The 12439-nt window shown below is 40.4% G+C and overlaps 2 protein-coding genes across 2 annotated transcripts; both read right to left on the bottom strand.

The window, feature by feature from the left end:
* Positions 1 to 431: 431 nt before the first annotated feature.
* On the bottom strand, positions 432 to 4434 carry has1 (hyaluronan synthase 1). Its single transcript, XM_085290266.1, has 5 exons — positions 4379 to 4434; positions 2974 to 3678; positions 2651 to 2876; positions 2403 to 2535; positions 432 to 2270 (listed from the first exon to the last, which is right to left on the bottom strand). Exons 2-5 carry the CDS (start codon positions 3667 to 3669, stop codon positions 1595 to 1597), a joined length of 1731 nt encoding a protein of 576 aa, XP_085146392.1. The 5' UTR covers positions 3670 to 3678; positions 4379 to 4434; the 3' UTR covers positions 432 to 1594.
* A 2912-nt stretch (positions 4435 to 7346) lies between these two features.
* On the bottom strand, positions 7347 to 8572 carry LOC146563585 (trypsin-3-like). The gene is made up of 5 exons (XM_085290761.1): positions 8503 to 8572; positions 8224 to 8377; positions 7861 to 8123; positions 7628 to 7764; positions 7347 to 7549 (listed from the first exon to the last, which is right to left on the bottom strand). Exons 1-5 carry the CDS (start codon positions 8540 to 8542, stop codon positions 7400 to 7402), a joined length of 744 nt encoding a protein of 247 aa, XP_085146887.1. The 5' UTR covers positions 8543 to 8572; the 3' UTR covers positions 7347 to 7399.
* Between the last annotated feature and the right edge of the window lie 3867 nt (positions 8573 to 12439).

Here is a 12439-nt window from a genome sequence, read left to right on the forward strand (position 1 = left end):
TATAAAGAAATAAGGGGTGTTTCCAGACTTGTAGTGTACACTGCTAATCTAATTTCCAGTCCGGGAATAGTCACCACGATAATCTGTTAATATGTGAAAAAATATATATACTACCTAGCCATATGTGGAAAAACTGTGTTTGATTTATATTCCTAAATGTGCTTTGCACCATAATCTATCACTGTGTGAATGACTGATTTTCGTCCCCTATAGTCGCACCCTGAATTCATGCATTTCCAGCACAGACATTTGAAGACTTTGGTTTTGTGCTTTGTGAATTATGTGGGAATGTTAGAAATGTTCTTGTGTTATGTAACTTTGTGTCCACTTTTCTTTCATTTACCAAGTCAGCATTTCCATAGTTTTCCATTGGTAACATGAATTGTACCAGAGACAAAAGTGTCCATGATAAAACAAATTTATTTCGTCATTTCTTTTTCACATTTTCCTAAAAAATTCCACCATTACAAACAATTGCTAAGGTGATTCATAAAAAATACATATGTTTTCTCAAATTTTCTCTCCAACAAAGCATTGAATAAAGTGCACTGTACAAAATACATCCCTACTTCACTTTTCTTGATACAGCAAACAATGTGATACATTATTTAAGTCCTTCTTGATTCATGTCGCAGTAATTTAACAGTTTTCTGCTTGTTTTAATTTCATACTGCAGTATATTATAACATTTATTTTCAAGTAAGCTTGCAGTGCTGCAGAAAGTTGCATCCAGGATTCAGTGCAATGACACCAACAATGCTGTAGAAACCTTACACACCTTTGAACTTGTTGTGTTGGTAAAATTAAAATTAAATTAAATTATCAGCATAGACATACACAAACATTAAAAAAAAACCCACAATTCTGATAAATAAATATTATGCAAACGCATCACCTCCATTAACCTCAAAGAGAACCTCAGACAACAAAACATCTCAGTGTAATTTAAAAAAGAATACGTAACACCATCTGCATATAAAAAATTGTTTGTCTCTATATACAGATTTTTAATATTTTATTATTTTCATTCTTTTTCTGCAAAAGTTGATTCGGTTCATCTGGACGTAGCGTCTTCAGTGGGAGAAACATTTCGTCCCTCATCCAAGAGACTTCTTCAGTCTCAGCTGACTGCAGGTTTCCCCAATCTTAGAAACAATACTGTTCTTCTTCTTTTTTTTTTGACTCTCAAAAGAGTTTTCAGTTTATTGCTTTAGCAGCATTGTAGAACATCCCTGTCCTTCAGTAATGTGACACAAAATAAATACACATAGTCAGGTTTAAATTTGAATAAATTACTTTTGCTCTTCAGACTTAAGCTGAACATTCACTGTGTGATTTTTGGCCCCATTTTGAGACGACTTTTCAGTCGTGCGACCATTTTGGGGATCAGCCCAATTTTCTTCTTAATCGTGTGCCGTGCATCATGTAGTAAACGAAAAGCGATTAACACGACTAACACGACCAGTGTGAGCACTCAGGTCGCATCACAGCATCGGGCCTTATAGTGTGAGACCCTGCATCGTGACCTACAAACTTCTAACCCCTGCGATTCAGTTTGAGCAGGAGCTGAATAACACACAGTGTATGCCCAGCTTTATACGTTCACTTTGTAACTTCCAGAACGCTTTCTACATGCTCTGTGGAACCACACAAAATAGAGGAACATCATAAGAACCCAGTAGCATACGTAGGCTACACAGCCATAAATAAGAAATCTAGTTTCCATTTTTTTAGCCTCAGTTGACCAGTCCTCTTTGCTCTCTTTGTAGATGGTGTAACCAAGTCCACTTAATAAAATGGCAGCCCACACCGACAGGGGAAGGAGTGGAATGTAGTTACCAACCATCTTACGCCTGCCCGATGTTCCCCAGCTGCTTTTGTTCATCGTGAGAATGGCAAAGTACTTAGCAGGCAGCAAACTGGTCATGTAGAGAGCTGAGTAAAGTGACATAAACACCATCACCATGTTTCTCCGCAGGATGCAGGCGTAGGCTGCTTTCACCAGCCCGATAAGCTGGATGCAGCACAGAACCCAGAGGATGTCCCACAGAGTGCCTGTCCAAAACAGCTGGATTATGGTGGCCGTGACAAAGAAGGGGAAAATACCTGATACGATGGACTCATAGGTCATCCAGAGATGGTGCTTGTGCCACCACATTGCATTGTAGAGCCACTCCCGGAAGTAAGATTTTGTCCAGCGAGTCTGTTGGTTGAGCCAGCGAAGGAACTGAGCGGGTGTTTCTGTGTAGCATTTTGAGCGAGCAGTGTATCTGAAGAAAGGGGGTAAAAAATAGACCTTTAGAACCTGCTTGTTTGATGTTGTAGGATCATTATTGTAGCTACTGAGCTTTGTTGGGTCCTATTATGTAATTTCTGTGCCTAATAATATCTAGAAAACATACTTAGTGGCATAGCCCATGCTCAGCATACGGTTGGTGAGATGCCTGTCATCACCAAATGTACAATGAGTTCCCAGAAACATTTGATTGTACCACGATTCCAGAAACTGCTGAAGGATATCATTTCTATACAGACCTGCATGAACAAGTACAAGAAATGACAAATTCAAAAGATGTTGGTTACAATGAGTTACATCAATGCTTTTAAGCCTTTAATATAATACTATTTAGCTAGAAAAGAGTTCCCTTACCTAAAGGGCCACTAATGCAGGACACACAGTTGAAGAAGGACTGGCAGGACCTTTCGATGTTGAAAGCCATCCAGTACCTGAGACTGCTCATGAAGCTGATGTAAGAGTCTTTAAGGTTGAGGATCATCACATCCCCTCCTACAGCCCCATACTTGGGATTACTCTCCAATACCTTGCACAATTCCACCGTGGCCAAAGGGTCCAGCTTCGTATCTGAATCACACACCTGAGAAATGAGACATAACGTCATTGAAAATTGGAAACATTTCATTTTTATTTTCATAAAAAAATAAGAAAGAAAACACTTAAGTAAAAGTAGATACCTGCATGTAATCAACCGATGACCCCAGGGCTTTAAATGCTGTGTACATCACCTCCCGCTTGCCTCCCCACTTCTGCATGATGCACACACATCTCTTGGTCTGGATCAGGCGCTCTACTTCTTTTCTCTGTGGATCCTCTCCTACCACATAATCAGAACCCCCTTCAATGCCCATTGCTGAGCCATTTTCTTCATCATGTTGGACCTGGGTGGGATCCCAGGTATGATAGTTGTTATTCCATACATAGTAGCCCGGATCCTGGTCTGCAAACACCTCTTTGAACATGTCCATCATATACTGGTCATCATCTGAATTCCCATCTATCACCATGATGATGCGCAGCAGCTCAGGGGGATACTTGAGGGCCCTGATTGAGTTCAAGCACTCTCTGAGATAAACAGGGTCCTCTTGGTAAGCCGATATAGTAAAACCGATTGTTTTGGTATAGGAGCATGGTTTTGTTCGAGATTTCATTCGCTGGTGCTCAACAAAGGCAAAAAAGCTCTGGACCAACACATGGAGTGAGAGTAGGAGTCCATAAATGCCAAAGGAGATGATGCCATACATGGACGACACCAGCTGATAGCCCTGAACGTAGGCCCACACCATCACACCCAGGACGGCCAAAGCAAAGACAAAAGTGAGGATGGCGCGGATTATTGAACCCAGCTTCTTCAATAAAGGTTTTAGCTCCATTTATTTCACCTAAGGAGACACAGACAACACATATCAGTAAAGTTTTAAATACAGTCAAGAAAGCTTGTCAGTCAAAATGTCAACACATTGCAGTGAAAGATGTTTTCTGTTTAGCAGCACATGACAAAAATCGGTTAAAGACTGAAACTTTTCTGAGCAGATCTCTTTGTCATACCTTTAAATTTATCCATTGGAATATACACAGACACTCAGACTGGGAGAAAAAGAATTCAGTGAAAACAACTGTTTTATGCAAAACGTTTGTGGGACTCATTACCAATCTACAGTCAGGGGTGAAATACACCACAGAATTTATCTATAATTGCACTGTATTAACCAGTGATCAAGTTATCACGGCTGATAATCCTAGAAGGTGTTATCAAAAGAACTGTGCCCTATTGTGCGAAAGCATACGGAAAAAAGTGATACAACATATATATGTATATAGAAATAACAATTTGCTGAAGTAACTGATCAGAATTTTTGTTTAATTTTAATGTATCTAATTCTATTTTATATATAAAACTTTCAATATAGGATAATACTATATACTATTATTATACCACTTAAGTCGAATGTTAGTTTCCAAGCAAAAACAAATAATAATAATAATAATAATAATAATAATAATAATAATAATAATAATAATAATAATAATAATAATAAGAGCATGAATAAAATAATGAAACCACATATTTTTTAACCCTACCTGATGTTAACACTGGCTTCATGTAGAATTATGTGATATCCACCCGGAGTTCTCTTTGTCTCAGAACTTGGTTTGAAATGCATGAGTTTTAAAGTGTAGTGTAGGAGAGGAGGGGGCCTCCTTTTTTTTTCACGCTCACGCAACCTCGATGAGTCAGTCGTGCGTCAGGAGCAAGGCGGTGGTCCATTTAACGTGAGGGCATCACTGTGCAGATTGCATACAGCTGTTATGTTTTCTTTCTTTACCATGGAGATGTGTAGAGAGTGACCTCCGACCATGCTGCCGTTTGCTGTAAAGAAGGGAATTCCCAAGCTTCCCATTATAGGAGCATTTCACAGATGCTCTGCGGAGCAAAGAACCGACGTTTGGTGCGAACATTATTTATCTGTTTACTTATTGTTGTTGTTTTTTAAAAATATATATTTAACTCTTTTTTTAATTGTTAATGTGTTATAAGTGTAATCCAAAATGTCATAAATCTAATGTATGAAAAATCTCTAGCCGTTTTATTGTTGGTGACAATCAACTGATAAATGTAATCAGTCAAAGCCTATCAATGAGACCGATCTTAACTTCAGTTACAATGACAATTCATCTTACAATGATCTGCAGCTTGCAGATAGAAGCTTTCCATCCACTAACAGTGTAAAAACCATATCAGGCTGTTCGAAGCTGTAAGCTGAAAATCCTTTTATGTTTTTATGTTTTACAGAAGCTGTTGTTACCGTGTGTGCAGCATTTTCGCTCATTTAAGGGTTTGTTCACAGTTAGATGTTGCCCTCTTGTGGTTCTTTTCTGAAACTCCACACGTCAAGTTAAAAAAAAAGGGTTGAGGCTGTGATTTAAATTAACAATGTATATGATACCAGTTACATTGCGCTATGTTTTCATATTAAAAGAACCTAAAATACTAAAAAAACAAAACAAACAAAGTAAAGAAAACAGCATATGGGATCATAAAAATACAGTTGCTGTTTGCTTTAACAAGACTGCTAATGATGAATATTTGAAACATGTCATATTGACCTGCCTTTAAAATGAGGCTCCAAGGTGAGGATGTCTAATTTTGGTAAATGCTGCCAGCTCTCACTCCTCTGTGTGTGTGTGTGTGTGTGTGTGTGTGTGTGTGTGTGTGTGTGTGTGTGTGTGTGTGTGTGTGTACACTTGCACACACACGCACACACACACACTATACACACACACTATGTGACACTCACTCCTCTGTGTCACAACTGAAAACAGTCTGCCCTCTCTGAAGAAGAAAACTCTCCCAGATGATTTATTCCACAGCTGCCTACAACTCTTGATTTAAACATGATCACATCCCTGGAGAGTGTCTTTAAGGGAACTCTGTTGACCACTCATGATGGTCCACACCCTCTGAGCTGGCCGTAGCCATCAACATGCCCAAATAGCAGCCACAGGGACGTTGATGTCACGCAGGGAGCCCATGCGTGCTTAGGGCTGGTGAACAAGCTTCACTTAATGTTTATGTTTTTGAATCTTTCCAACAGTGTGCTGCAGATTTATTGGTTCAAACAGAAACTTCTTCAAACAATGCTCCTGATTTAAACTTCTCCTAAAGTCCAGCTGTATATGGCAATACTTGTGTGCCAATGTCTCATATGATACTGATTTATGATATCAGTGTATGCATTAAGCTGTGTTTTTATGATTTTGTCAGTTCAATTTATCATCTCTATTAAATGTTTTTGTTATTATATATTAAGATGGACACATTTAGAGTTCATGAAAGCTTTTCACATGTTACTTTTATTCCACTCAGCTCCTCAGTTTTTTTCCTTTGCTTCCCATCCCTTTTCATAACCGAGCTTATTTGAAAAGATCATGGCTAAACTGGTGGTTTCTTCTATCATATGCCTGACTAATCCTTACAGTTACTGATGGTTAAACTGCATTAGTTTGTGGCCACATCAAGAATGTGTCCTCTAAAGCGCACTGCAGAAGGATGAAGATGCCTTTACCAACCTGCCATAACCTCTAAGTAGCTCATAAACATGGTTTCTGGGGTTCCAGATGGATTCAAAACACAGACAGCTGTGTTGCCAGAATAAACATATCGACCAGGATCATGCTTTCTAAAAAACATGTCAGCCCCCACATGCCATGTAGCATTTGTGTTATGGGGGGGGTGGGGGGGGGGGGGGCGTTGTAGGGAGGCTATGAGGAGGATAAAAGTCCTCAGAAACCTTGTTAGGTCCCGGTCTTTATGTGGTGGTCAAGCAAGTGCCTGGTGACTCACTCAGCTGCTCTGCGCCACACCCAGGAAACCGAAATCCACTTAAATCATTTCAGGATTTTCTAATCGAGCATTCCCATGTGTGCACCTGATGCTGTGCTGCTGTGACAGATGCTTACTTCTTTAGCTGATAGCTTAACATTAACGCTAAACCGATACATCATGAAACTGACTGTACCACATTTGCAGCAGCACTCTACTATAATCAGTGATTATGGAGAGTCGCCCTGTGTGCAACATGCTTTACAGTTTCAACCCACAGAGAGGAGTGTGGCGGCGTATTTTGCTCTTTGTGATTTATTGTTGCCTGACTTTAAGTGCTCGGTTTGCTTCTTAACTACTAAGACATCCCTGAGCATGAAACTTGGATGCCTATTCATTGTAAAGCCATTTTGAATCAGGGCTTGTAACTGCAAATGCTGTGACGGCATGTGAGGCTGCTAGATGTGTCACACACTGCATAAAATTCCTGCGTGACATCTTGATTTACGGTCTTACATACTAAAGTTTGAATTACACACAAGTGGGCTTTTCAAAGCCAAATACTTTGGACACACTTGTTTTAGCACATTGCCTGTCACTTTACTGCTAGGTAAGGTCTAAAAGAGAACTCGTATGTCTGGGAAAATATTAAGCACAAGGCAGACACGTGTTCTCTTTTTAGAAACTTCAAATGACGCACAAACAGACATATATGTACACACCACACATCATGTAGATGACTTTACTGAAATTAACCAGCTGGCATGAATCTTTTCTGTTCATTCAGATGCCATTGTGTTCTTAATCCAGGAAACATAATTGCAAACTTTTGTGTACACCCCAGGCTTGTTCCTCTGTGCACAGCCGTGCCCCCATGACACAACTCCCTGGAGCTCTCCGTCGCACATCAATGGGCCCCCTGAGTCACCCTGGAGTTAAAATAAATGATTTTTCAGTGGTTCAACCTTTTTATCACGGCGCATAAACATTTCCTGTTTTGATCTTACCTGGCAGGAGTCCTTCCCTCCCTCCAGATATCCAGCACAGATCATGTTTTCAGTAATTTGGAAAGGATATGCGTTAAAGCAGGTGTCATCACTCAGGAGAGGGACCTCCAGGCACTGCAGCTTATCTGGGTATCTTGCTGCAAAGACACAAACAGATCAATATCTTTAAAAATACCTGAGTTGACTGCCTGTTCAAGCAACACAGATAGGCCGTATAGCACAGTTTAACTTACAGCCCTCATCGCTGGGACGAAGATTCCCCCATCCTGAGACCTGGCACACTGTCCCCTCACTGGCACACCTTGAAGGAAGCACAGCAGGACGCACGTAGCTGCTCAGAGCGGCAGGTCGACTCAGTTTGATCAGCATGATGTCGCTGTCCTGTGTACGGGAATCGTAGTCAGGGTGGCGAATAAACTCAGCAGACATGATGTGCTGTTCAGTCCCATCAGGTTCCCAGATGTTGTGCTCCCCCAGACGAATTTCTAGATTTGAGCTGAAAGAACAAAGCCCACTTTGAGAGTTTCTTACACCCGACTTCATTTTAAAGTTTAAAGCTGCTTGGATTCAGGCTTGATGGGGATTGTGTGCCTTACTTTGGTTTGCAGTGTGCAGCAGAGAGCACCCACTCATCAGAGATAAGAACCCCCCCACAGAAGTTGTACCCAGTGAAGAGTGACACTTGGTAGGGCACAGAGTTCTTGGGGCACTCATATCCTCCAACAATCTTGTTATCTCCTTCCAGCGCAACTGTAGAGTAAAAAAAATACAATTAAATAAGTGGCAAAATCAGAAAATTATTTTATCAGTGATTCGGCATCCTATCCTTAACACTTGAGTGTTCGTCATTTGAATCTATAAATTAGATTTTATACCTGCCCCTCCAGAGAGAATCAGGAGAAGGAAAAGCTTCATGCCGTCTGTTTTTCTCACTGGCAGATCAATGTACCCTAATTCTCCTGGTTTCAGGTATTTCAGTCCCTCTTATCTGTCTTTTCTCAGGGCCACCAGAGGCACGCCTCAGACACTAAACAGGTGTTACATTTCCCCAGTGATACTGTGCTTGAAGTACACTATATAGGAGAAACAAAACAGCAGTTCAATACAAGTTAGAACATAGCTTGGATTAGGAAACAATGTGAGTGCTACACTTTACAGTGTGCATTCTTGTTTATTTCCTTTGTGCTGCATTACGTGAGCATGTTTAAAGCTCACTTTTGCCTAAATACATTTTCTTCACAGAACAGTCATGTGACATTATACTTTTTATTGCAGGTTTATCATAAATTGAATACTTTACATGACATGCACTGCCTTCAAGTGACCCACAGAGTGACGTCAATGGAAGTTATGACTGTGCATGTGGGAGAAGCTCATGTGGTTACAGATGCTCACGTACCATTTTTCAGCACAAAGACAGCAAAAAATGCATTTAAAGAGAACTAAGGTGGCAATATTTAACCTATAAATGTTAGCCTTTTTCATTTAAGGTAGAATAAGAAATTTGTTGCCTGGAGATGAGTGTCAGGGGGGATTTGTGACTGAATGACAGCAGCAAGAGAGAAAGGGAAGGTTTACAAGATGGTAGTGATATTATTATTGCATCTAAGGATAATAGCTGCATATAGGACAGAAAGAACTGCATTATCCTGCTAGCAGAGTTTCAGATCTTTGCAAACATCTGGACAGACAGCACGCTAACACAAAGTTAGCAAAGGAACCATGGTGTGTGGTTAGGGTTGCCAACCGTCCCTTAAAATACGGAATCGTCCCGTATTTAGAAACAAAAGTACACGTCCCGTATTGAGCTAATAAGGGACGCACTTTGTCCCGTAATACAGTGAGAATCAAAAGTAGTCTATAACTTTTAATGGAATTAACGCTTTGTTTGAAAACATAATTCCCAGCCCCTCTCCTGCTTTGTGACCAATGAGCTGACAGCACACTTATGACAATTCGAGTATGACAATTCAGATTACCGCTCATCTCATTGGTCGAGGAAAGGTCGCTTACGGAGAAAATACCGGAAGACAACAAATGACCACAACAAGAAGCATGGCCAACAGGGAAACAAACGCCGACACTGCGGTGCAAGTCTCGGACGACAGTAAACCTAAAGCTGGGCAAACACTGTGCGATTTTTTTCAGTCACGTTATTCAGCTCCTGCTCAAACTGCACGATTGACTCGCAGTTGGTAGGTCACGATGCAGGTCTCACACTATACCGCCCGATGCTCTGATGCGACCTGAGTACTCACACTGTGCCTCCATAAAATGAAGGTTATAACAGAAAATCTGTCGCGCTCTCTCTCTCTCTCCGTCTTACACTCACACAGACACACCACCATCAACTTTGCTAAATTGCTAATGAAAAACATGATCAGGCAGCTGTGATTGAGCAGCAGTGTAAATCCAACTGTTTTCACGGTTGTTGTGGTCGTGATAATTTTGTGATGCCACATCGAAAAGGCTCGGATGAGCTTTCCAAAGTTCTACAAGTTGTGCCTCCATCGCTTGTGTCCAGATCACACGCTGCACAGCCGTGCTGCTCCATCTTTTACACCAACGTTTACGTGTTTGCGCGCGAGCAGTGTGAGCGGCTGTGATGAGACCCTCACGAGCGATTGATGATCGGGAGCTGGTCGTGAGGTGTTAATCACTTCTCGTTACCCCACGTATACTACACGACGCACGATGAAGGCCAAAATCGGTCCGATCACTCAAAAAATCGGCTCAAAATGGGCCTAAAACCGCACAGTGTGAGCCCAGCGTTAGAGCAGCAATGTTTGTTCCCCTCAGAGAAAGGGAAGAATGGGAAAAGGAAAACACCTGGCTGGAAAAAGTTAATATGGGCATGTGCAATGAATATCAGCGCTATGTGGCCAGAAGTGTGATAATATAATTTATTTTGTGTAATAAACAACTGCAAGGATAGATGATTACAACAAATAGATGACTAATACATAAAAGTAATACATAGATGAATAATGATGATGAGTTATGATGCGTAATCATGGGAGCAAGTGGGTTTACAAACAGGAGCAGCTGATTAGCATTAGAAAAGCTGAAATAATACCTCAACTGAAGCCAATTGTACTAAATGCACTAAATGTGCACTGTTACAAGAATGATTTTGTTCTATTGTTTTCTATTATTTTAAGTTAAGCAGGACAGAGTTCTTTTAAAGAAAGATTTACTTATATTCTCAAAAGTTAAGCATGACAGGCTTCTGTTTAAGAAAGAGACCTGTTTTACTGTGTTAATGTTGTCATTTTGAGCTAAAAATAAATGGCTAAATGATCATTTGTTTCACATGTGTTCATATCACAAAGAATACACATCTACTTAAATCAAATTCAAGTCAAAGGGTTAAAAAAATAATTTCACACACAAAAAAAGAGCTAGAAAATTCACCACACTGGGAAGGGTGAAGACAATTGGGTCGCCCGGCCCTGGCCACGAGGTGTCCCTTATTTATTTTTCAGGGAGTTGGCAACCCTATGTGTGGTGCTGGTGTCACAACTGAAGAAACTGAGTGTACGCAGACGTTTCCACACTAGCATCACAGTGACAATCGCTTTGAAGTCCCTTTGAGCTGCTTTTCAACTTTGGTTGGGTTTTTTTGTAAGTTTTGTGGTCACACATAGACCCCCAATAAAGATCAAAGGTGTGTCCTCATTAGAAAACGGATTGTGTTTTGTTTGTGGGACTGGTTATTATGTTAGAATGCATTTCAGGTCATGTTACAGAATACAGAAGGTAAAAGTAATCTAATAGGTAGTGTACCAAGTAACTTTCTCTGGGGAGCAATTAAGCAACAAACTCCATTACTTTTAAGAGAAGTAGGCCTATAAGGAATGTGTAATACACAACTTTTATTGAATGATGATAAAACCCCACTTCACTACTTCAATACCCCAATGTTGGTAGTGAAGGAGGACGTGCAGTAGGTTGGGGGACAGAGAAAGATTCTAGCGATCGGGTGTAATGTGGGCAGTTGGCCTCTAAAGGAAAAAAGGAAGAAGAACAAGTAGAAGAAGGACTGAAATGTCACCTTTTGACCTTTAAAGTATTCCTTTCATCTCTTCTTTTTAGTAATATCTACTAACACAGCAAATTAAAGAAGTAAATCTAGAAAATGTAAAGTAATCCTGTCTTGAAACTGTACAGAGTAGAATTTTCTGGCACAACTTCACGTACTTCCATCAAGAGACACAATTACAAGTGCTGCTGGAGTATTAAGCTCTTGATACACAGTCTGTCTGGTACCTTGGGAAATCAGTGAATCATTTTAATCTGTCCAGTTTAAAATATTAAACAAAAATATTAAGCCAACACTGCTGAGTCATAATTTCACAATAGAGATATACTGAAAAGCACAAAGCTCTGTTACTCATGTGTGAGCGTAGGTGTTTATCAGCACCAGACAGGAAAACATTGAAATGTTAGGGCCCATTTACCCAAACCCTGTGATTATACACTTAAGGTTAAAATATAACGCATTCCCATCCAGCACAGGCAGGTTCTTCACCCTGTCATTGCTATGAGACACTCGCATAGTCTGCTTCACTCCTCGTCCAACCTGTATCTTCGTTTCTTCTTTTTCTGACTGGAAACAGCTGCTTGGTTCTGCTGGTAGACTTACTGGACTTACTCACCAAAGTCAAAAACACATCAGGCTGCTTATCTGTTCCCCGATATGAGCAGCACTTTACCTCTTCTCGGTCTAGATTTTACAAGACCTGCTGACAAATTTCATCGCAATATCAAAAGAAGTTACAACACTGCAAGACATCACAGCAACCCACAGTG

The sequence above is a fragment of the Mchenga conophoros genome, linkage group LG11 (genome assembly GCF_057382185.1).
Source record: "Mchenga conophoros isolate Kocher_MC1m ecotype Shallow Benthic linkage group LG11, M_conophoros_male_GT1.1, whole genome shotgun sequence".
NCBI classification, from domain to species: domain Eukaryota; kingdom Metazoa; phylum Chordata; class Actinopteri; order Cichliformes; family Cichlidae; genus Mchenga; species Mchenga conophoros.

What these genes read in the sequence shown, in the direction of transcription:
- has1 (XM_085290266.1), bottom strand. Translation starts at nt 3,669, where the DNA reads ATGGAGCTAAAACCTTTATTGAAGAAGCTGGGTTCAATAATCCGCGCC. An exon ending in CATCGGTTGATTACATGCAG is followed by an intron (nt 2,877 to 2,973) that starts GTATCTACTTTT and finishes CTCATTTCTCAG; the next exon opens with GTGTGTGATTCAGATACGAA. An exon ending in CTGCATTAGTGGCCCTTTAG is followed by an intron (nt 2,536 to 2,650) that starts GTAAGGGAACTC and finishes TTGTTCATGCAG; the next exon opens with GTCTGTATAGAAATGATATC.
- LOC146563585 (XM_085290761.1), bottom strand. Translation starts at nt 8,542, where the DNA reads ATGAAGCTTTTCCTTCTCCTGATTCTCTCTGGAGGGGCAG. An exon ending in GATTCTCTCTGGAGGGGCAG is followed by an intron (nt 8,378 to 8,502) that starts GTATAAAATCTA and finishes TTTACTCTACAG; the next exon opens with TTGCGCTGGAAGGAGATAAC. An exon ending in TCGTCCCAGCGATGAGGGCT is followed by an intron (nt 7,765 to 7,860) that starts GTAAGTTAAACT and finishes GTGTCTTTGCAG; the next exon opens with CAAGATACCCAGATAAGCTG.